General features: G+C 39.7%; 1 protein-coding gene across 1 annotated transcript in view; it reads left to right on the top strand.

The window, feature by feature from the left end:
• LOC120515521 (IQ motif and ankyrin repeat domain-containing protein 1-like) overlaps window positions 1-25,298 on the top strand; it is an 80,425-nt gene that overhangs the window by 53,513 nt on the left and 1,614 nt on the right. The window contains exons 9-14 of the mRNA XM_039736581.1: window positions 6,179-6,233; window positions 8,369-8,461; window positions 14,354-14,456; window positions 17,783-17,879; window positions 17,993-18,127; window positions 23,137-23,265. Coding sequence (XP_039592515.1) covers window positions 6,179-6,233; window positions 8,369-8,461; window positions 14,354-14,456; window positions 17,783-17,879; window positions 17,993-18,127; window positions 23,137-23,265 — 612 coding nt within the window. The remainder of the gene's footprint in view (window positions 1-6,178; window positions 6,234-8,368; window positions 8,462-14,353; window positions 14,457-17,782; window positions 17,880-17,992; window positions 18,128-23,136; window positions 23,266-25,298) is intronic.

Here is a 25,298-nt window from a genome sequence, read left to right as displayed (position 1 = left end):
TTTATGGAATATATTTATTAATGGACATAGACAGTCTTTATGTATTATTTATTTATTTATGCAAGGAGCACTGCACTATTTATTTGAACACTGGTTACTGCTGGTTTTTAATAAAAGCACTTATCACCTTGGACGGCTCGGTGGTGCAGTGGTAGCACTGCTGCCTCGCAGTAAGGAGACCAGGGTTCGCTCCCCGGGTCCTCCCTGCGGCATTTTGGATGTTCTCCCCATGTCTGTGTGGGTTTCATCCGGGTGCTCCGGTTTCTTCCCAGAGTCCAAAGACATGCAGGTTAAATGCATTGGCAATCCTAAATTGTCCATAGTGTGTGCATGTACCCTGCGGTGGGCTGGTGCCCTGCTCGGGATTTGTTCCTGTCTTGCGCCCTGTGTTGGCTGGGATTGGCTCTAGTAGACTCCCGCTACCCTATGTTAGGATATAGCAGATTGGATAATAACTGACTGACTTATCACCTTTTTGCACCAACCAACCTTGCTAACTGTATGTGTCCTCATTTTCCTGGCTCATCTCGGTTAGGACGATCTGTGATCAAGAGGCTCCTGGGTGAAATAAGCAACGTGCAACTAACCTGCACCATCACAAAATTATAGACAAACAAACAAGGACAACTTTCAAAGAGAACTCCAAGGTCATGGCCCATCAGTGTCTGATCGCACCATCTGCTGCTTTTTGAGTGGCAGTGGGCTTAATGGAAGAACAACCCAAGAGGACTCCACTGTTGAAAGAAAAACATATAAAAAGCCAGACTGGAATTTAGTAAAATGCATATTGATAAGCCACTGGTAGAATGTCCTTTGGAGAGAAGACACAAAACTGGAGCCTTCTTATATCAATTCTATGTCCACGGGCTAAACAAATGGAAGCTTTCAAAGAAAAGAACACAATACCTACTATGAAACATGGAGGAGGCTCAGTTATGTTTTGGGATTGCTTTGATGTATCTGGCACAGAGTACCTTGAGTCTGTGCAGGGAACAATGAAATCTCACAATTATGAAGGCATTCTGGAGCAAAACATACTGCCCAGTGTCAGAAAGCTCTGTCTCAGTCACAGGTCATGGATCCCCGAACAAGATAAAGACCCAAAACACAGTGTTAAAAGCACCCAAGAATGCTACACTATGAGCTCTGCTTTGAATCCTACTGAACATCTATGGAAAGAACTGAAGCATGCAGTCTGAAGAAGACACTCTTCAAACTTGACACGGGTGGAGCAGTTCATTCTGGAAGAGTGGGCCAAACTACCTGTTGACAGGTGCAGAAGTCTCATGCACAGCTCCAGGAATCACTTGGTTGCCCCTAAAAGTTGTCCAACAAAACATTAGGTTAAGGGTCCCATCATTTTTTGCTCATACATTTTTAATTTGTGTTGTTATTTGAAATATTCTGTCCAATCAAAACTCTAAAGCAAAGTCTGATTTTTGTTAAATACAGAATAAACAATGATGGGTGCCAATTACTTTTGTCAGCTGCATGCTGTTTCAGTACGGAAGCCGAGAAAGAATGTGCAATATCGTTATTTTTTTAAATTGTCTACTAATTTTATCGAGATGTCAAGAAAACAAAAAATGTTTCTCTTGAGATAATGGAATAATTTTATCCCGATCTTGAGAAAATGAAACTTAACCTTTGCTCCTGGCATCAGGCTCACTTAGATTGTGATGCCTATACAGCTGAAGCCTTGCTAACCATCTTCTTAAATGACAGACACTGATGTTATTATTTTCTCAACTAAGGCATAAACATATTTCCACCTGGATCAGCCCTTGATTGAACAAAAATGTGATGCGCTGATCAGTTCTGCTCTTCTGCCGTTTCAAACGGGATGTGGCTTCAATAAGCTAAACATTAAACGTTAGATACAATTATTTCATAATTTCGAGACAACAATATCTTTTGTTTTATCTAGATCTCGATAAAATTATGCCGTTATCTCGAGGAAACAATTAAAAAAATAACGATATTGCACGTCCTCTCTTGGCTTCCGTAGTTTCAGAGATAATTGTGGGTTCTTCTTTTTTTTTGTTGTGGTGTATCAACAAATGTGTCCAGTTTTGCACATAGCAGATTTTGCTAACTGCTCAAAGTGCTTTACATAGACAATGGTGAGCCTCTTAAAGCACCACCCTTATTTGTAGAGTTATGCTGTCTTTTCCAGATCACTGTCATCTGTTTCTTTCGCTTCAGTTACTGTCAGACTATTTCTTTCTAGCACAGTTTTCAAAAGCATTTGATTCCTGATTACCAGAAACAGAAGTGACTAATAATGTAGGAATGGCAATCATAATAGTGTCTTCTCACAGTAGTTAACATAAACATAGTAAAGATAGTCCTGATTTCATAAAGAATACAAATCTGCACTCTCATGAATATTTTGAACTAAATTAGGAATAATCGTCTATTTTGGCATTTTTGAAAACACTATCTCCTATATATACAAATATATAAATATGTAAATATTTGAATAGGAAAAAAGAAAACAAAATTGTTAACAGGTTATAAAAAATACCAAAGCCCATTTAGGTACTCTCACCAGCTAATCAAGAGTGAAATATGGAGTGTATTCTAGTGAACAATTTGCCTGTAGTTTTTATAAACCCATCTGTGCCATTTCTGATCCTATTCAAGAGCCTCTTTCCATCCACAATCCTTTTCACTGAGCGCTAAGCAGACACTAAGCCAGGACAGGATGGCAGGCCATTACAGGGCACATACACTCCTACCCTCTCACACCGAGCCACTTTTCAGTGCCTGATTATTCTTAAACACATGTTTTTGAGGATGTGGTGAAGAGAGGAGTACCCGTAGAAAAATGGGTGGTGGATGCATATCAAGCAGGCATGCCCACAGTGGTAAGAGCTGGTGCAGCATGGTTCTGTAAAAGTAGTTTCCATGCCCCCATAAATTGCAGCTGGTAATGTGAACATTGGTTAGGGGGACTGACCTGGATGATCAGGAAAAATAGGACAAAGTGGTAGAAATTACAAAGTATTTTATTTAAAGTCCACAGTCCAAAGCAAGCAGTTGTGAATGCATAAATGGGCATTCACAAAAATCAGGCAAGGGTATCAAAAGGCACTAAACAAATGTAGGGTACAAAAACCTCCAGTAGGTCAGAAGAGAAAATACCAGATCAATAAATCTACATGGGAAGATGAAGATATTTTTTAGTCATCGTGACAGCGATTTCACATGTTGCACATTACCATATCAAAGTCAAATTAAAGAGAATCAAAGTTGTCAAATCAAAATGTCTTGTTGCGTAGGATTTTAAAAAAGTAAACCAACCAAGTTGACCATCCAGGGACTGTCAGTTTAAATGTTGAGTGAATTTTAAGTTGGTTAATTATCAATTTTGCCTTCAGCAATACTGGTAATTTCTCAAATAATCCAGCAAAGGCTCCTACTTTATTTACCTTACCTTTCCCTGTTGTAGGAGAGGGTCTCCGGCCTTTAGATTTATATCCAGGTAACTGAGGCACACTTTTTTTAAAAAACAGAATACAATTTATCAATAAACACAAGAATTAAAGAAGTATGAGAAATGCTTATATATATTATATATACATTTTAATAAAAAAATCCTGGTACGAGACGTGACTTTTTCAGAGAGATACTTTCACGTCCCATGAGACGAGACTTTGTGCCAAGAGATTTAACCACACCCAGAGTCGGAAATAAAAGACAAAGAGTAGATGACAAAGCAGAACGTTGTAAAGAATTCAGTAATGTTGGTGCGATACACATGCAGGTTAGAGATAATGAAAATATAAAAATTCTAAAGTCTCAAAAAATGATAGTAAAGATTGCATTAGTGCAAACAAAATTAGAAGAAATTATTATTTGGTGAAATAACAAAACAGCAAAAAGAGATTGAATATATTGCTTGGATTTAAACTTTAAATCGGAGACTTGTAGATCATCTAATTCGTGCTGCCATCAGGGAAAAGTAGTGTTTTCTTCCCAATGAAAAGGTGTATTTGTGAGAATTAAAAGATTTGTTGTTTGGTGAAAGTGAAATCCAAATACACATTCACAATGACCTCTTCTCTCCTCCTCACGAGCTTTGTCTCCTTCCTCCCAACTCTGGCTCCGCCTCTTGAGGGAGGCGGGCCCTTTTATAATGACCCGGAAGGGCTCCAGGTGCTCCATCTGATGTCACTTCCTGGTGTGGCGGAAGTGTCAAGAGAGCACCTGGAAGCACTCCGGGTGTCCGTGGAATTTCTTCCGGCAGCACTTCCTGGTGTGGAGGAAGTGCTGCCATCCAAGATTCCAACCATGTCCAGGCGCCCCCGGCGGAGACTCTGTCTTTGCTTTCCCTGGGCGTCTATGACAATATAGATATATATATATATATATATATATATAGATATATATTGATATATATATATATATATATATATATATCAAAGTGAACACAGACAGACTAGACAAACACACATAAAATATAGCCTGGCTGTTTACTGGTATTTAGAGTTTTACTTCTTGGCACAGATAGTTTTACGATGCCAAGTTTGTAAAGATGATGTCTGATGTTGTGTAAAGTTGTTGCTATGTTGTTGGTCCGAGTTCAAACAGAGGATTCTTCCTGCGTCTGGAGGCACTTTTTCTATTTCCTTCATGATCCCTTGTCTGTGATGTGCTGCTGGTGCTGCTTTCTCAGCTGACCCTTTGCTGCAGCTTCATGGAGAAAAGCATCAGTCTTTCTGTCACAAGACCAGTTGAAGACGTTGAAGTTCACTTATTGAATAATAACTGCTCCTAAGTAGACAGGGATCAGTTATTAGCTTGACAGACTGAATCTCAGCTCTCAGGCTCAGAAGGAGAAGAGTATGTTGGCTTCAGCTTTCCAAGGAAGAGCTGCTTATAGCTTCTAGGTTTAGAGAGCAGGTTTTGATGTTTTCAGTCATTTTGGAGAATTCCCCTGCCCTGAGGGAATCCCAGGACTTCTCTTAACTTGCCATTCTCTGCTTCTCTATTCTTCTTCCTTTGAGAGATGAGATGCATGTGGTTTTAATGTAAGGTTGAACCTTCTCCAGACTGGATTAAAATCAATCCCAGATACATGGGCAGAGATGGGTGGAGTGGTGGCTCTGAAGCTAGGGATCTGTGCTAACAATCAGAAGGTTACCAGTTCGAAGTGACTCTACTCTGTTGGGCCCTTGAGCAAGGCCCTTAACCTGCAATTGGGTATGATGTTAATCTGCATCCAGTCCTGCAAGCAGGGCATCCAACTTACTGGGAAAACTTGGGGGTTGATGGCAGGATTGACACTCCAGCCGCCTTAAAAAATCTGACACTGATCCAGTGTGGTGCTGAGGTGTCACCTGCTGCGCTTAGGTCTCAGTTCAGATGGTTTGTTGTGTAGTGCAGTGCGCTATCAGTGCATGTTCACAGATACAAAATCAGAGTCTTCTGATAGGCGAGTTCTTCTGTCCATCTTAGTTGTCATTCCTTAAATTATAGGTCTTTCCCCCTTCCTTGAGTCCATTTTGTGAAAGGAGAGGGGCCTCTGAAGAGATGTCAGGTCACCTCTGATTTATACCTTTGTTATCAGATGAAATCCAGGTAGATCCTGGTACAAGCTGCAGTTCAGACACTTAGTTTGGAATGCAGGTTGGGGTTTGGCACATCTGGATTCCTGCATCCCTGTTAAATCTGCTTTCTTAACAGGCCTGGTGTACCACTTTGTTCTACAGTTGCATATTGTAGCCATGTGCACACTAGTAAGTTGTATTATATCCATAGAAAAGTTTAGGTCAGACAGTCATTAGGGCAGAATGTTTGTTATGTTGCATTCCCTGCAGTAAGTGATGCATCATCACTTTAATCCCCAAGTGTATCTGAACTTGTAGATATGCAATAAAATTATGTCCGCCTATGACATCTACTTCAAGTCAGGTTTTTTTTTCCTGTGGGTGTAAATGTACAAATACAACAAACTGTTTATTAGAGAAGACTTGGAGAATCAGTGAAGTATAATTAGTGAAGTACTAGTCAAACAGTAGTTCACTTCTAAGACCTCCTTTCAAGACACCTCTCTATTGCCAAGTTGTTTTTAACATTTAGAGGTTTATATTTATGTGGATATGGACAACATTCACTTGTAAAAAAAAAAAAGAACGTATTGCCTAATCATTCCTTATTTTTTCCCAACCAGGATAAAAACTGACATTGAACGACTGTCTAAAGAATATGACCGCTACCAGAAGGAGGTATGAAAACAACACACACTGAAATCCCTAAAAATTTCAAGTGGTCTAGTGGCTACAGCAATAGACTATAAAATCGCCCAACTTAATCCTTACATGAGCCCCAGCAATTCACTAACTCAGTGTCATGCACATGTGTATGGGAGACAGCTTAACACCTCTGGTGCTGGTAATTACCCGCCGAACCAGGGGCTGGCACTGTGGTCTAATGCCTTCTCTCTTCCTCCCTCTTCAGAACAGAAGACTGACAACCACTCCACCACTGATGTCACTTCTGTTGTCTGCCCTCCTAGACATACCCCTTCCTGAAGAGTAACTATATAACCAGAAATTTTATTCTCAGTTCTTTCCTGAACTCTCGTTTGGAAAGACGTCCCCATAAAATTATTGCACATTACATTGTTGTGCATTCTTTCAAATTATACAGGGTCAGCAAGGTGGTGCCCAACTCTTTCACTTTCTTGTGTCTGTTTTGTACACAAGCTCGAATTTTAAGTATGTAAAAGCAATTATACTGCATCTTTAAAGTGCTTTGGGATATTGCCCAAAACAGGAAGGTGCTAAATGAAGTAAAGTTTATTTGCTGCTGAACTAGGTGTGTGTCTTCTTTTACAGTTAGTGTTATTTTAACAATCTTCCACACTTTTAGAATAGTTTTGTTTGGGTCGAATGAACAGCTTTCCCTTTGCATTTAAGGAAACATGGCATGCCTATGATCACAGTGCTCAAGTTTCAACCCTGAAAAGTTTGTTTTTCTTGTTCTTTTCTAGGAGTACACATGGCTGCCCCGCTCTCTGTTTGCACCAAACCGCTTTTTATGAGCTGAAAGTGTACCAGGGGCTGAAATCCATTAAAGACTTTCTGAAAAATAATGTTTTACTACGATGGAGTTTTTGTGAATGGAATGAGAAGTTCAGAAATGGGCAGACAAGTGTTAAGCACAAAGAAGGAGCAGGACACCTATCCACTACCGATGGTAACATTGAGCAAGTCTGTAACATAATTCTGACAAACCGACAAAGATTTTGGCCCCCGGTACACCATCAGCACATAAAAAGTAAATCACTGTTCTTATCTGGTGCAAACAAAGAGCATAGTAGCTATGTTTACTCCTAGAAAAGAACAAGAGAAACTGGATGATAGTCGAAACGTGACCACTGCCACCACAGACACACCATGTTTCCACATGTGTATGTGGAAAGCTGTACAGCCAAAGCAAACAAAATTATCACAAAAGTGCAAATCATTTTTGACTTACAGTTGTATATTCTTATTACTTAATTAGTAATACAAGGGTACTACCTAAGCTATAGTGCATTTTAACCATATACTTTTTTACTTCACTACAAGCTCTCCATCATGATGCGTTCTAGAAGTCTAACGCTTGGCATGTTCTGTCCATGCAGAAACAGCTCAACCACCTGATTCCCTATTTCACATATGCTGCCATGTTCTCAGATTGTCAGACGTCTATTCTTGCTGATACCTCATAGATCTTTCATTTGTTGCTCTAGTTGATATATGATGTCTTCTGGCCTGATCAACAAAGTCTTTATTCCCACTTTGCAATGCCCATGATCTGACACTGGTGGCACTCATGCAGGTGCCTCCATAGACACATTGGAGGTGTGCATCAGCGTCAACCATAGTGAGTTCCTCTTCCTGTAAAATTCTATTATTGCACATTTTAAAAATGATATTAACTTTTCAGTCATTTTCTTGTACCAATCTATGAACACATTAGAAAGGCAGGTGGCATATTTTTTCATTCATATTGGAGACAATAGATGGAACTACTAGTTGCAATACCACTCACTGCAAAATGGGTTAAGCCTAGTATTGTTATTAATTTTGATGTGACTCTTGTATAATATTGTTTTAAATACTGTTATAGATAGAAGTGGAGATCCTTTTGACACTAATAACATATACTGTTTAAAATAAATGAAAACAATTCATGGACATTATATTAATATCACAACTAAAACAATAATGGATGTGCTACATGAGATGGTAACATTTTGTACTGGATGTTTAACTCGTAATGAACCTTACTGAGGAGGCTAAATGTGAGGAGTACATTATGTCAAGGTTGCATTATCACAATAATAGCATATTTATTTCTGCATTTTCTTTAGTTCCAGAAGGCATATTGTGAACTGAATAAGAGGATCTATGAACATGACAAATGTGAGCTCGAGAACAAAGGGAAAACAGAGATAACTCTGCAGGTGAGAAGGTACAGCTGGGAGCAGTGAGCACACGGTACACTTTTTAAAATTTCAACTCCAATTGTTAAAATGTGATACACTGTATGGATGCGATTTCAGAAATGCATTGTGAAATAGTGCTTGAGGTGTCATGGTGTGGACGGAGCAGTGGACTGTTATGTGTTACTGTGATTCATACTGGGGTTATCTTGTATAAAGCATTAAAAAAATTCTTCCCAAAAGCCAAAGTTTTTGAAACATTTAAGGTATTTTTACTCAAAACAAATGAAGGGAGTGTGGTACATAAATAATTTGAAAATAAATATTGGCGTAAGGAATGGCACAATGTTTAATCGCCTAGATATCGCAGAATCTCATGTGTCAGAAAAAGGCACAAAGGTCCATAACACCCTTGTTGGTTTACTTATTATTTATTGGCTCAGGACCAGTTAGATTTACTCAGTCAGGAGAGAGGTAGGTGCTTCAGAATATAGGAATTTGACAAATGAGCGGAGACCCTTCAGTCCATCAGCCTCTTTTGTTTAGCTAATAATTAATCTGTCCCAATATCTGATTCAGATGCTTCTTAAAGGTTTTCAAGGTTTCTGCTTCAACTCCACATCTTGGTAGTTTTTTCCAGATTCCCACAACTCTTTGCATAAAGAAATACCTCATGGATTTAGTTGTAAGCCCACTTAATTTACACTGGTGTCCTCATGTCTATGATTCACCATCTAGTTGAAGAATTTGTCTGGATCTCCTTTATCTATGCCTTTGAATTTTCCAGACCTGGATTTGGCCCCCACACAGTCACCTCTATTTAAGGCTGAACAGGTTTAATTCTCTAACCCTGAGTAAGACATGTCTTTAAGTCCTGGGATTCACTATCCTGGGATAGTCAGAGTACAACATCACTCAATTTAAGATTAGCAGTTTTTATGTGATAGCCTAACATTTTATTTGTCTTTACAATCACTTCGGCACATTGCTTAGATGATGTGAATGTTACGTCAACATAAATTCCTAAATCCTTTTCAGAGGTTCGTTCCTGTATGACAGTGTCTACCATTATGTATTTATAATTGACGTTCCTTTTGTCAATACTTTGTAGCACTTTGCAGTTTTTATGTTAAACTGAATTTTCCAAGTGTCTGCCCAGTACTGAAGATTGTCCTAGCTTTTGTTAACAGTTTTTGCTGCCTCTTCAGTATCTCTTCAATTTAGTGTCTACAACTTTCTCAGATTTACTGATGACACCAGAGTCTACTGTTTGTATTTTAATGTACACTAGGGGGCTCCTTCCCCTGCTCGCTTTGCCCGCCCGCCCCCGTGTTTGGTTTAACGGATATATAATTTAAAGAGATTGTTATTTTCATGGGAATTGTTACATATGCATTATTTTCACTTTTACTTTAAAAACTTTTGTAAAAACAATACTTGTCCAATACTTGGCATGGTCACATCTGTTTCTCGCAAAATGTATAATACTGCTCGCATTGTAAAGGGGAGTTTGAACACATGCTAAGGATATGCCGTCGGATCATCTGCTGTCTTTCTGCTGCTGGCGAGCTGCCTGTTCTGCTTGTCGCATGTCGTTGTTTTAAGAGCTGTGAGCACATGATGTGTGTCTGCCAAAAGCAATCCATCAGCTGCTAGGTTAGATGTCCGTGGACTTGTCTTAAATGATGGCTCACCGCCTTGTCTCAAGTGATGTTGTAAAAACAATACTTGTCCTTTATTTCCGGCCCCAGGCGTGGTTAAATGTCTTTCTCGCAGGACGTATAACACTATTGGCATTGTGAAGGGGGGGCAGTGTTGATCATTTTAAAGCCTGCACAGCTGCTGTCCTTTTTACCACTTTGTGTCTCGGCTGGCCGTGTTGTGATCACTTCTCAGTGATCATAAATTTACACCTGACTGAATTGTGTTTTCTTTGAAATGAAATTTGTCGTTGCTTTAACTGTTGCGGGTCCACAGATTCTCATAGCGTATGGTCCATTATTGTGTAAATGTACGTTTTGCGCATTGAATGATGCAAAGGCGAAAAGACTTTGTTTTCTGCTGTTTGCCTTTTATTTCTGACCTCACTTTGTCCTGCTTTTTTTTTAATTACACCTGGTTCTGATGGTTAATCACCTTTTGTTTGCACTAATGTGATCTTTACTATAAAGTTTTATTTGAACAATCGCCGACTTCGTAACCCCAAACACAACTTTCTAGCACCCTCTCCAACCCCTCATCCCCCAGGTCTCGCCCAATTTACCGCATCAATCAATACCCCGCTATCAGTCTTCCGTGCTGTACTCCGCCCTCCCTCAATCGGACCTAACAGTCACTTAAAACAAAAAAGGCTTCAACTTGGCTGGGACGCTACAATGCTTTCGAATTTTACTGCTTTCATATTCTTTACCTTTCTCTGCATGTGTATCACGCCATCGTTTGTCTGAGCCTTTCGAATTCCAATGCTTTTAAAAACTCTTATTTACCTTTTTTTCTCTCCAATGCTTTTGGGTCTCTTTTCTCCTCATTGCTCTTTATTCTTTGCTTAGTTGTTGATGTTTCATCTAGAACGTATTGTCTTTATACGCTTTATATGTGCTGAGAGCACAGGATCTGTGTGTGCTACGTGCCTTTATATGACTGAGTGTTTTGCTGGCTGTGCTCTTATTTGATATTGTTTGCGTCTCGCGGGTCTTTTAAGTGTTCTCCAAGAACTTCTGAGAAGATCACGTCTCGTCGCCCTGCTTTTCCTTTCCAGGATTTTTTTTTTATAATAGAGATTAGGAAAAGTAGATGTCCAAGGACAGACCCCTGGGGGACTCCACAGATTACCTCTTCACTTGGAGCATTCTCCTCTCGTCTGTAATCTTTGTCTCCTTTTGGTTAGCCAACTTGAAACCTAGTTGTGTAGGTTACCTCATAATAACTTTGTGTTTCAGAACTAATCTTCAAGGTGGGACTGTATTAAAGGCATTTTGAAAGTCTTAGTCCTCTGAGTGGAAAGTAACAGACAAAGCCATGAAGGTTTCCCTCCGAATTTTCAGTGTCCTTGTGTAGTAGCACCTGTTTCTCAGGGTGTGGGGACTTCAAGCTTGACCCCTCAAGCTTTCCCATCAGAAAATGGTAAAAACAGAACAGTGCAACTCTATTTCATGCATTGCACTTATGTACAGTAACAGTCAAAAGTTTAGAAACATCCAGAAATTGTTGTGTGTTAGCAGAAATTAATTCAGAATCATATTATGTTATTAATTGGCTCCAGCAGACCCCCGTGACCCTGTATTCGGATTCAGCGGGTTAGAAAATGGATGGATGGATGGATTATGTTATTAAGTTTACTTCATCAGTACAGTATTAATTTATAAGCTGCGAATGGATGGACACCGTAGACCTAGGAATTACAGAATTAGTTTACAACTTGAGAAAGAAAGAAGAAAGGACATACTAAGTAAAGACATAAAAGATCAAACACTTTCATCAGATAGCCAATCAAAATGTGCAATGTCACATATGTGTCACATGTTCCAAAACCCCATGTGTACATTTTAACATAAATGTGGCTTGTCTGATGGACTAAATAAGAATGACAGAAGGCCAACATAGGAAGCAATGTCAGAGATCAAGGGACATAAGATAATCTGATTTGGATATTAGAAAATAAAACCTACGACTAAACACCATTAGTTAAATCAAAAGTCACCCAGGACAACATCCACCCCTTGAGATTTCTGATGTTCAGTAATTTTTTAGATCTAAACTTGCTATTTTTTTCTATGTTCTTTTTTTGTATTTTAATATGCTAATAAATACAGTGTTGCTTTTACATTTTCTATACTTTGTTTTTTAGAGTGATTGAAATAATAAGAGGGCACCAAATGTGGGGAAAATTGCCACTTTTTTGTCCATAGGGTTGGTCAAGGCTATTGAGGTCACTGCGCAATAATTACAACAAATACGGTAAAAGCAAGATATAGTTTAGTTAGCATGTAGCATAAAAGAAAAAGAGTTGCAGTTTTATGTGTGTAATAATGACAACCACATATTTGTTAGTGCTGGTAATAGTGAGTCCTTATGCACAGAAGCCTGTGTGGAAAAATGCAGAGTGACTGGCAACTGGCACAATCTTAGAATTTGTCTGGATAGAATTTGTGTGTACAGTGTGTGTGTGTGTGTGTGTGTGTTAATCTTCAAGGGCAGGAGTAGATGAATCCAACAAATGTTCCTGGTAAGGCACACAAACTAAACGATAACAGAGCTTGACCATTGTGACACAATGGAGTCAAATCAGGACCAGAAACAAATGGTGCTGTGACCCAGAGTTGCTCTTTGTGTGTGTATGAGTGAGGTTCTGGACAGAACCCACTTGGTGTCATACATATAGAAGAGCACCATTGTAGATTAGAAGATACAAACAGAGAAAGACACCGTCCTCAGGTTCATGGGAAGGTGAAGGGCAGATTGACACTAGAGGCAACCTTGAGCAGAGACAAGTTATGAATTTTTTTTTTCAATTGCTAAGGCGTGTTCTGCAGTACTGAAGTCACTGTCTCAAAACTCTGAACACAGTCTGCAACCTCAGCACACAGCATCTCCCCACCAAAATGCACTACAGCCACAGAAAAAGTTAATCCATGTCTGAAAATAGACTCATACCATCAAAGCATTAGCACTTTACGTCTTTCTGGAAGAACACCATATCACACACGAAAAAATACTAACAACAGAGAGTGTTACATAAATTATATAATAGTTCATCATCAAAAGATTGTCTTTGGAGTAAATCTGGATTTAATTTTCCATACTGTAGGGTAAATACAGATTATTAATTTTAGTCATCATCTGCCATTTTGTTTTTGCTGTTTAGTAACAGGAGATGTTTGTGGCATTTTGACCTCTGCCTATGCCTCTACTACTCTTCGCTCTCTCCTAAACAGTTTTGGGTTTCTTTATTTCCTGCTCCCTGCTTACAGTATGCTGTGCTCTCGGACCAGCTTTTATTGCCACCTGGTTGGTTCAGTTTATGGTTCTGAAACGGCCTATTATGTTCTGTACTTTTGCCCTTCCTGCTGGTGATCATAATCAGAGGTACATTTTAAAAGAGGTGTGAGGTTAAAAGTGCTACTAACAAAGAGAAGTGCATTTCTTCAGGATGTTGTGTTTTTATGTAAGGTGATAATCTCTCTCCACATCCGCCTCAGCTGGAAACATGTCAAAATGGCCTTAGCGTTTGATGGAGTGGTAGGAAGGAAGTTAAAACACAAGCTGTTGTTATTTTCTCAATAGTGGAGCCATGATGAAAAAGGAACAGTCTCAACTGGCAGTGTATTAATAATAAATAGTTACTAGCCTGTTCACAGAATGAATATGTAACTTGTCACTTTCATCACATTTTGTAACATTCAGGTTTGCTTGTCAAAGCTTGTTTTGTTCTTCATATCCTATGATATTTCTATACTGAGGGCCTGCTTTCTGTTTGTCTGGTTTGTTGCATTGGGTTTTATGGATTGATTCGCCAAGGTGCCTGCTATTCAGTGACATCACAAGGTTATTGACATACAAGTGGATCTGCATGTGATTTTATGGTGGCCAATTTTCCTGCTCTATAAAAGCATGATAAGATTATCTGTTTCTTTAGAAAAGCCACACTGCAGTTTTTCAGTTTTATATTGAATATCTTTTGAATGCCCGGTGTGAATTCTTTCCACACTGCAATGAACTTGTACCCCCATTATTCTGTATCTCTACCATTTGTCCTTGCTAAACTTATGCGTTGTTGTATATATTTGTACTCCATAACTTTTCCATCCATCCATCAATATTTTGCATGAGTTTTTTCCGGCCCACCTTCTCAGAGCCACAACTAAGAAGGATTGTGAACGCAGAACACTTTATTAGCTGTGTATTTGTCTACAGGCTATTCAAGATGCAGAAGCACAGATGGAGAAATGCAGGGTGACGCTGCAGCGAGCAGAAGAGCAACTTTCCCTTGCCAGGCTGGATTTGAGAGATAAAACAGGTGAGTAGTGGAGATCTTGTAGAAGTGTGTACCCAAAATGGATGCAGCCTCATATATTTACTTATTGATACACCTACATGGCTCTATGCATTTGTGAACTGGAGTGTGTTTGGCCTGTGATGGAAGGGCATGCTGTCTTGGAGTTGCTTCTGCCTTGTGCCTGATGCTTTGAGTTGATAGATGGATTGATGGGTGGAGGTTGTACTATTTTGTTTTTCACTTCGCTTATGCTGCTCTTTGCAACTTCAATACACAAGAAAGAAGTGAGCTACAGTAAACACATTTCTTGGAAGAACTTCAGTAAGAAACCCTCACAGATTGGTTAGTCCAGGTTAAATGGGTGGGGAATATTAGCCCACACCAAAACTAAAATAAAGAAGAGATGGAGAGAAGTGGAATAGCACAGCCATCTCCACACCATCACACACTCTCCTGTCCTAAATCATGAAGAGCTCTACAGAGGTTATTATAAATAACTAGTAGTGCAACTAAAGTTTATCAGAAAAAAGAGTACACAATTAAAAATGAATGAAAATACTACTGTGTATATTACTAATCCAACTAGTGCAACAGTATATTAGATGTAAAGGCAAATAATGGCATCATTCAGTACCAGTCATATGACCACCCATCCGTCCGCTGCCTGAAGCCACTCAGTCCAATGACAGAGTTGTGCCAATCAGATAAGTGGCTCATTTATGTAGACAGGGTCAGTTTAGAGCCAACAATTAACTTACAAAGTGTGTCATCTTTAAGGTGTAGCTGGAAATCAGCGTTTCTGAGAAGAATGTAAATTCCACACAGGCAGTGACTGGCCAGGGTTCAAACTATCTCCTAAATCCTCCTGTCAGCAGGCTAGCTGTTGTAGTAGTAGGACTGTCATGTGTACAGGTAACAGTGAAATTCTTACTTGCATGTCCAGCGAACAGGCAACTGCCACCACTCTCCGGTGCCATGAAGTATTAAAATACATGTCATTCTCTATGAGAAAACACAGAAAAGCTTACCCGGTGTACTCCTTACTTCATTTTCACACCACATGCTCCGTTATGTGCCCAGTCCCTGAAATTGTATGGAAATAGCTCTGGGAAAAACTCATTATTAAGGCTGTTTCTATTGGTATCAAGCAATAAAAAATTAAATAAAAATTAATTTTATTACTAAATTAGGGTTATCCCACCATTGTGCTGTAACATAAATTTTATGTAACAGCTTTAATTGGGCATACAATTACAAGGTCCTTTTCATTGCAGTCAAAAACCAACTATTGCTTTTGATTTTTTTTTTTATATATCTTTCCAGTATGAGTGACTGCAGTTTTTCCTCAGCATCCCCAAGTCTTGCATGTTAGGTGAACAGGTGACTTTATGCTGTGCCAGTGAGTGTGGGTGCAGAGAAAGGACTCTGACCTCTTCACATTCTGCACACTTTGCTGTGTTTTGGATTTAATTGGATACATTTGACATGTGTGCCCATTAGTCTACACTCGATATCCCATAATGAGAAAGTGAAAACATGTTTCAGAAAGACTTGCAAAATTATTAAAAAATCAAATTCTTTGGAATTCTTTGCATCCAAAATTCTGGTCAGGTCCATCCTCTTTGCTTTAATTCTTCTTGAAATGTGCCTAGAATTTGAATGGAGTCCACCTGTGGAAAGCTGAATTTATTTGACATAATTTAGAAAGACACACACTTGTGTATATGAGGTCCCACAATTTAAACTGCATATTGGGACAAAAACGAAAGCATGGAGTCCAAGGAACTCTCTGTAGATCTCCGTGATCAAATTGTGGTGAAGCATCAATCAGGGCAAGGAGATAAAACCATTTCTAAAGCATTGTAGAAAGTTGATTCAGTTCATCTGGGCATAGTTCTTTTCAAGGGAGATACGTTACATCACTCATCCAAGTGACTTCCTCAGTCTCAGTTGACTGCAGGTTTCTCCAACCTTATAAACAGTACCTTTGCATAATGACCGAAACTAGCACCATTGACTAACAATGGGCCATGTGATCAATGATATGGAAATTGTCCATATTTGCATATTTGCAAGTGACTGAGGAAGTCACTTGAATGAGTGATGTAACGTATGTCCCTGGAAAAGAACTATGCCCAGATGAACTGAATCAACTTTCTAGAATGTCCTTACCTGGATTATTGAGCATGCATTTCAGACATTTCTAAAGCACTGAGTGTCCCCAGGAGTGCAATTACTATAAAACAGAAGACGTTTAGAACCACAAGGACTCTTAACTTGGCCATATTAGGTAACTGGACAAGAAGGGCTTTGGTCTGGGAGGTGACCAAAATCCTGATGTTCACTGTGAAACAGAGCCTCAGAAGTCCTCTGCTGAGATGGGAGAATCTGTCAGAAGGTATTGACCGTCCAATCAAATGCAAAGAGGTCCTTGAGGAAAATCTGTTCCAGATGACATGCGCCCTCAGACTGGGGTGATAGTTCCACTTTCAGCATCACAATGACCTGAAGCATACAGCCAAGATAAAGCTGGAGCAGCTTGTGGACAAGTCCCCGACTGCCATTGTGTGGCCAGCCAAAGTACAAACTTAAACCCCATAGAACACATGTGAAGAAATCTGAAGATGGCAGGTCACAGACGTCCAGGTCCAGGTCCAATCTAATGGAGCTTGAGAGGATCTGCTAGGAAGAATGGGATTAACTGCCTAAATCCAGTTGTGTTAAGATAGTAGAGATTTACCCAAGTCTTGAAGCTGCAATTTCTGCCAGAGAGGCTTGTACTGAACGAAGCGCCTTCAGTTTTTGATTTTTAATCAACTTGCAAACCTTTCTGAAAACATGTTTTCAGTTTATTATTGCAGTGATTCAATGCATATTGATGGGCAAAATTGGCAAATTTATATGTTTAAAATTAAATCTACTACACAAAGTTTGCAGAAAGTGGAGGGGTCTGACTACTTCTGAATCCACTGGATTTGTGTCCAGTGATGCCCTCTTTGGCTCCTGATGTTGTTAGAATGGATGGATGGATGGATTTATTTTTTTTAATCTTACTTAAAAATCAGTGCAATTTGTTCAGTCGATTGATTGCAATACACACTCCCTAGGGATTCAAATTTTCTCTGAATTGTTTACCTGATTGCAATTTAACAATAGGAGCTAATTTTTGGAAATGTTAATGATCTTATATTGATTTTTTGTATTGTTAACTGAGAGTACATTTAAGATGTTAGAGGTGATTGATATTACAAACTAGAGTTTTTACTTACAAAGTATTATTTTTTGCAACTACATTTTTTATTCATAAGTAACAACACTTCTGGCTGGCTTTTACTTTTGATTATCAGGCTCATCATCTAATATCACTGGTATTACATGCGCCTTACAGGAATTAGATGACGTGCTTTTCAAGGATGTGGGAAACAAACTTGAACAAGATGGCAGGTGAGACACAGCAGTGAGTGCAGATGAGTCCAGCATAACCACAGAGTGGACGCTCAGCTTTCTACACGGTGTTGATGAAGTATACTTAATAACACAATGCCTCTTACTTACAGGTGGCCTCTAATAATCGATCCTTTTGGTCAAGCGGCTACCTTCCTACGATATCGAGATACCAACTATTTAGATGCTCTCAACCCTAAAGAAATGCAGCCTGATGTCCTCAGATTGGCTCTGCTTGGTGCCATCAGGTGAGACAACTTAAGAATTCACGCTACATGGTGAGATTGAAGCTGAAAATGTATTCCATCTGTGTGTACATCCGTTTTTCTAAACATGCTGATGCCACTTCAGGGCCACAAGGAGCCAGGACCTATCCCATCAACATTTTGATACAACACAGGACCCACCCTAGGACAGGGTGCCAGGCTTATGCGAAACACAAAACACTCTGTCATACTGGGTCACTTTTTGTCACCAGTGAACCTAACCTGCACGCTTCGGGGTCAGAGAGTCTGATGATGCACCTTGCCATTGATTGAATCATTTGTAAGCTATGTTAGATACATGCAGTCATGAGAAAAATGTAAGTACAGCCCATGAAAATGGTTGGCTCTTTCAACACATTTAAACAGGCAAAGAGTTGGTGTTCATGCAAACAGGGCCTACAGATAAAGGTGATAAGCGTGAATTAAAACACAAGGAAAATTGGACTTTGCAATAGTTTATTCAACAAAGATATCAATAGATGGAATGGTGTACTGGGGAAGAAGTAAGTCCACCCTTGGCCTCAGGAGCTGGTACTGCTCTTTGCAGGCGTTTTATACAACTGCCCAGCAGTCTCTGACATCAACTCCATTAGATTTTTGAACACTTCTGCATGTAAAATTCCTTCCGTTGCAAGATGTTTGTGGGTTTTCTTGCATGTTCTGCCTGTTTCACATCCGCCCAAAACATTTCAATAGGATTCAAATCAGGGCTTTGACTTGGCCAGTCCATAATCCTGTATTTCTTCTTGTTGCGCCATTTCTTGGTGGATTTGCAGTGGATCATTAGCATGTGGTACTCCGGTTTCCTCCCACAGTCCAAAGACATGCAGGTTAGGTGCATTGGCGATTCTAAATTGTCCCTAGTGTGTGCTTGGTGTGTGGATGTGTGTGTGTGTGTGTGCACCCACTGCGGTGGGCTGGCACCCTGCCTGGGGTTTGTTTCCTGCCTTGCGCCCTGTGTTGGCTGGGATTGGCTCCAGCAGACCCCCGTGACCCTGTAGTTAGGATATAGCGGGTTGGAGAATGGATGGATGGATGGATCATTAGCATGTTGAAATGTTCATTTATGGTTCAAATTCAACTTCTGGTCAGATGACCTCACATTCTTCTCAAGCACACTGTGATGTGATACAGAATTCATCATGGACTCAATGACTGCAAGCTGCCCAGGCCCCGAGGCACCAAAACAACCCCAAACCAGAACATTTCCAACAACATTCTTCACAGCTGGTATGAGGTTCTTCCCCTGAAATGCTGCCTTTGGTTTGGGCCAAACATGTCTACTGCACCAGAAGGTCTGATCTTTGTATACATGTTCAGTGGCAAACTGTAGTTTTGCTGTAAAGTTTGTTTGGACAGCAAAGACTGGCACACCTCACATGCAGTTTGAATTTGCTCCATCTGCTTCCGATTGTAGATACATGCACTTTGACACCAACTTTTACAAGAGTTAACTGCAGACCTCACAGGGAATTTTGGGATTATTGGAGAGTTCTTGTGCTGAATTTGCTGGACCAGCCAGTCTTAAATAAATTAACAGTCATTTGAAATCCACACCACTAGTAGATGATTTTCCTTAGAGTCAAATGATTGATTTCAAATGATTTGGTAATCTTTTTAAATCCATTACCACTAACCTTCTTTCTGAGGGTCTCAGAGGACTCCTTTAAGGCCTTGGCATGATAACACCACACGCGTCAGCAGCAAAGGGAAAACCAGACCCTTGATATCTGCAGTTTAAATAAGACAGTCAGGTCCACCTGCATACTCCATAAGGAGGTTCTGATCATCGGTACCTAAGCCGGCACTTCTTTTTCTAAGTTGATGGATTTGAAGTTGTGATAAATGTAGGGGTGTTCCTACTTTTTTTCCCATGTGACAAATCTGCATTTTTGTTAATTTAGATTATGAGAATGAATACACCACGTCAATTACATGTGTCTTTTGTTCAAATATATCTTTTAGTTTATTTTGGGTTTATTATTGTATTTAAATCCAGTCAATCGATTTTTTTGAAGTTGTTTCAATTGCTTTTTGAAGGAGATTACTCTCCTGGAAGTTGAATAAACCCACCCTAAAGCCTGTTTTTTTTATTTAAATAACAGACATAAGGGAGGGTGAAATCAGGGCAAACTCAAAATACAAAAGAGGAGTCAAACAAGAATCTTGCTACCTCTTTAAAGCTTCCTGAACAGGCAGGAACTCTTGTTGGTCTGTTATAGAGCTCAGTCTCAAAGCTCTCAAGTACATACTGTATACTGTAGATAGATAGAAAGGTAGGTAGATAGATAGATAGTGCACTGACAGACAGACAGATAGCACTATAAGACAGATAGATAAATAGATATGCAAGGCACTATATGATAGATATAGACAGAGAGCACTGTGACAGATAGATGCAGTGCATCCGGAAAGTATTCACAGCGCATCACTTTTTCCACATTTTGTTATGTTACAGCCTTATTTTAAAATGGATTAAATTTATTTTTTTCCTCAGAATTCTACACACAACATCCCATAATGACAACGTGAAAAAAGTTTACTTGAGATTTTTGCAAATTTATTAAAAATAAAAAAAATCGAGAAAGCACATGTATATAAGTATTCACAGCCTTTGCCATGAAGCTCAAAATTGAGCTCAGATGCATCCTGTTTCCCCTGATCATCCGTGAGATGTTTCTGCAGCTTACTTGGAGTCCACCTGTGGTAAATTCAGTTGATTGGACATGATTTGGAAAGGCACACACCTGTCTATATAAGGTCCCACAGTTGACAGTTCATGTTGGAGCACAAACCAAGCATGAAGTCAAAGAAATTGTCTGTAGACCTCTGAGACAGGATTGTCTCGAGGAACAAATCTGGGGAAGGTTACAGAAACATTTCTGCTGCTTTGAAGGTCCCAATGAGCACAGTGGCCTCCATGATCCGTAAGTGGAAGAAGTTCGAAACCAACAGGACTCTTCCTAGAGCTGGCCAGCCATCTAAACTGAGCGATCGGGGGAGAAGGGCCTTAGTCATGGAGGTGACCAAGAACCTGATGGTCACTCTGTCAGAGCTCCAGATGGCCCTCTGTGGAGAGAGGAGAACCTTCCAGAAGGACAACCATCTCTGCAGCAATCCACCAATCAGGCCTGCATGGTAGAGTGGCCAGACGGAAGCCACTCCTTAGGAAAAGGCACATGGCACCCCACCTGGAGTTTGCCAAAAGGCACCTGAAGGACTCTACGACCATGAGAAACAAAATTCTCTGGTCTGATGAGACAAAGATTGAACTTTTTGGTGTGAATGCCAGGCATCACGTTTGGAGGAAACCAGGCACTGCTCATCACCAGGCCAATACCATCCCTACAGTGAAGCATGGTGGTGGCAGCATCATGCTGTGGGGATGTTTTTCAGCGGCAGGAACTGGGAGACTAGTCCGGATAAAGGGAAAGATGACTGCAGCAATGTACAGAGACATCCTGGATGAAAACCTGCTCCAGAGCGCTCTTGACCTCAGACTGGGGCGACGGTTCATCTTTCAGCAGGACAACGACCCTAAGCATGCAGCCAAGATATCAAAGGAGTGGCTTCAGGACAACTCTGTGAATGTCCTTGAGTGGCCGAGCCAGAGCCCAGACTTGGATCTGATTGAACATCTCTGGAGAGATCTTAAAATGGTTGTGCACCGACGCTTCCAATCCAACCTGATGGAGCTTGAGAGGTGCTGCAAAGAGGAATGGGCGAAACTGGCCAAGGGTAGGTGTGCCAAGCTTGTGGCATCATATTCAAAAAGACTTGAGGCTGTAATTGCTGCCAAAGGTGCATCGACAAAGTATTGAGCAAAGGCTGTGAATACTTATGTACATGTGATTTCTCAGTTTTTTTATTTTTAATAAATTTGCAAAAACCTCAAGTAAACTCTTTTCATGTTGTCATTATGGGGTGTTGTAGGTAGAATTCTGAGTAAAAAAATTAATTTAATCCATTTTGGAATAAGGCTGTAACGTAACAAAATGTGGAAAAAATGATGCGCTGTGAATACTTTCCGGATGCACTGTATATCACAGATAGATTTATAGTGAAAAACACTATGCAACAATTAGATAGCACAGTGTATGATAGGTAAGATAGTGAAAGGCAGTATGTGATAGACACATAGATAGATAGATAGATAGACTATATGACTGACAGACAAATAGACATTGATACCACACTATATGACAGTTAGATAGGCACTATATAACAAACAGACACACAGAGATAGTGTAAGGCACCATATAATAAATAGTTACCACACTATATGATAAATAGATGACAGAGACACAGACAAATAGACATAGATAGAACACTATATGACAGACAGATAGATAGAAATGTCTAAAGGGGCAAACTGAGCTTTTTACCACTGTTTACTTGTTATAATAATTCTTGAGCTTCTATTAAAAGCTAAATTTCTTTCTTGCGACAAATAAAATACTGATTAACTAACATAGTTCAGAAAATATAAATAAACAGCAGGAAAGTCACAGTGAAACGTTATAAAGGTGTATTATCGTAGGTGTAAGGGAGCTCCAGTAACCTTTCTTGAATGATTAATTGACTAAAGGTTTTCAGTGCTAGTGTCTCATTGAGAGGATGTGCAGCATTTTCATAATGGACATCAGTTTTGTTCAGAATCACCTGAGAATTTCTGAAAGTGACATGTCCTGGTGTTATGGTCACAGTGTGAGTTGTGTACAGGGTCAAAAAAAAAACCCTAACTCTAACCCTGTGGTGCCTGCAGTTTATTTTATAATGCTGGTTACTGCTGTTCTTATGTCCTATGTTTATGTCATTTTTTTTTTAGTTTTATGAGCTTCAATCCATTTAGTCCAATGTGTATAAGATCAAAATCCACAAATGCTCAACTTTTCAGAAATCATACCTGTGTAGTATTCACGAGTGCCTAAACAACAAATATCGTGTGAAATGCTTGTCTCTTTTACACTTTGCTTTTTTCTTTTAATTAGGTTTGGCAAACCCCTGGTCATCAACATGATGGATGTCAATGCTTTTGGGTCAGTGGAGAATCAGTTTAACATGATAGAGAGTGGGCTGATGGAGCAGCTATTAACAAAACAAATCCTCCAGAATGACAGGTGCCACTGACCTTTTGTCTGATTTTTATTTTGTCCATATACCATGAATAGTCTTTCTGTCTAAAGGAGCACTCCACCCAAACATGATCATTTTTTTTTACTGTTCCCATCCCATTGTTGTTTCTTCTGATGCCCAAGAAATATATTTAATCTTGTGTTTTTACAGCATATTGAAAGGAGATAATAGGTATTCCTGATTCAATGAGCATGAATGGGGACCACCACTAAACAGCTAGTAATACAAAAACATCCACGAAAAAAAAGTCTTAAATTACTTAATTATGTCTGGCATCCAATTGTAAGCTCACCCTGTTGCAAACATTTATTTTGGATAAAATTTTGGTAAACAACTTCTGGAAAACCCCTTCATGCAAGAAAGAGAAGTGCTTTCAAACAGGATGTAGCTTTTAACAGAAAACCTTTCTCTTCCCTCATTCATTGGCCATTAAGCCACAGTGGCGTATTTCTGCACCGCTGAATTGACCTTCAGCTTGTTGAAGCACCTTGGAGATGCACACATACTGTATTGTGCACATACTTGCCACCTGATAATTTTTTACTGCCGTTCCGTTACTTCACATTTTGCTCTCCAATGATGATATGATGTAAGGTGCCCTGTTAGCCAATGAATAAGCAGCTACTGGGCAGGGTGTCTGACCAATGAATGAGGTGGAGAGGAAGGTCTTCAGTGCTTGAGCACACTCCATGTTTATTCATGGGAACATTAAACGGTATATTTAACAATAAACTGTGTGTGTCCGGGATGGTGGGCATTTATACAACACAACAAGCAACTTGAGATTTTTTTCATGGATGTTTTGATATAGTTTGCTGTTGTTGGCCCCCAATAAATAAAGCCCAATGTGTTAGGAATTGTATCTTGTCTTCTTCATGAAAACACAATAATAAAGGTTTTTCTCAGACAGCACTACAAACGGCATAGAGTAAGTAAAAAAAAAAAAAAATGAATGGAGTTGTCCTTTCAGACTTGTGAAAGTTATTGAGTAGCTGTGTTGGGTTAGTGTGAAATAGTAACTAAAGTTTTGTCTCAGCTGTAAAGCCAGTACACCTGGCGCACATACATAGTCACAAGCAGACTCAGGGACAAAAGACTTCTTCTATTCTCTAAAAAGCAACATCACAAGAATTACTGGGCCTAAAGCAGAAATAATGCAGGTAAAGCAGAACATCACCCTGAAGGGACACCGCTCCACTGGGGGGCACATTAATACACACACACAAACAAACAAACATGTATTTTATAAATACCAGCTTTTGAGAAGGTCTGAACATCAGTTAATACCCACAAAGCCATTCAGAGAGCATGTGAACTCCACACTGACGGTCCCTGTGCAGGGTTTGATCAATGTACACCAGAGCTGCACTGCCCCATGACACCATCATCATTCTCAAATTACAAAGAGGCCAATGAAAAATAATTCAACACTTAATTATTATACAAGTACCACTTATTTTCTCCAGGTACTGCATAAACAGCATACTGGTTTGTGCTGCTGCCTCACAGTTTCACAGACCTGTTTTTTTTTTTTTTTTTTAAGTCCCAGCATTATCCACTGGGTGGCATTTACACATTTTTTTCCCAGCACCAGAAATTTGCATGTAAGAAATTGTTTGATCAAAATGTGCCCAGTGGACTGGCATACTACCCAAAGTTCTTTTTGATCCTACACCTGATGTTTCCAGGAAGAGGTCCCCAACACTGTAATAAAATGGGTGGATTTGGAAAATGGCAGGGTGGAATGCATAGCATACTTTTAAACGCCTGACTGTCCTACTACATGACTTCTAGTTGGAGGGGATGTGTATGATTGAGGGATAAGTAAGACCCACCACTCTCGCATCTTAAAATGAACACACACATTACATATGACTGATGCCCAACTGCCAGTGCTCTCTAGTATTCTACATAGGATCCCATCCACAAAAGTATGAATGAGTGACACCTAAAATGAATGTCACTTCTCAGTACTCCACATAAGGCCCACTGTCTCTGTCTCTAACAACAAAGGGTG

The sequence above is a fragment of the Polypterus senegalus genome, chromosome 15, assembly GCF_016835505.1.
Source record: "Polypterus senegalus isolate Bchr_013 chromosome 15, ASM1683550v1, whole genome shotgun sequence".
Taxonomy (NCBI): Eukaryota; Metazoa; Chordata; class Cladistia; order Polypteriformes; family Polypteridae; genus Polypterus; species Polypterus senegalus.
The sequence above is the reverse complement of the archived record's forward strand: the minus strand, read 5'-3'. Positions and strand labels throughout refer to the sequence as shown.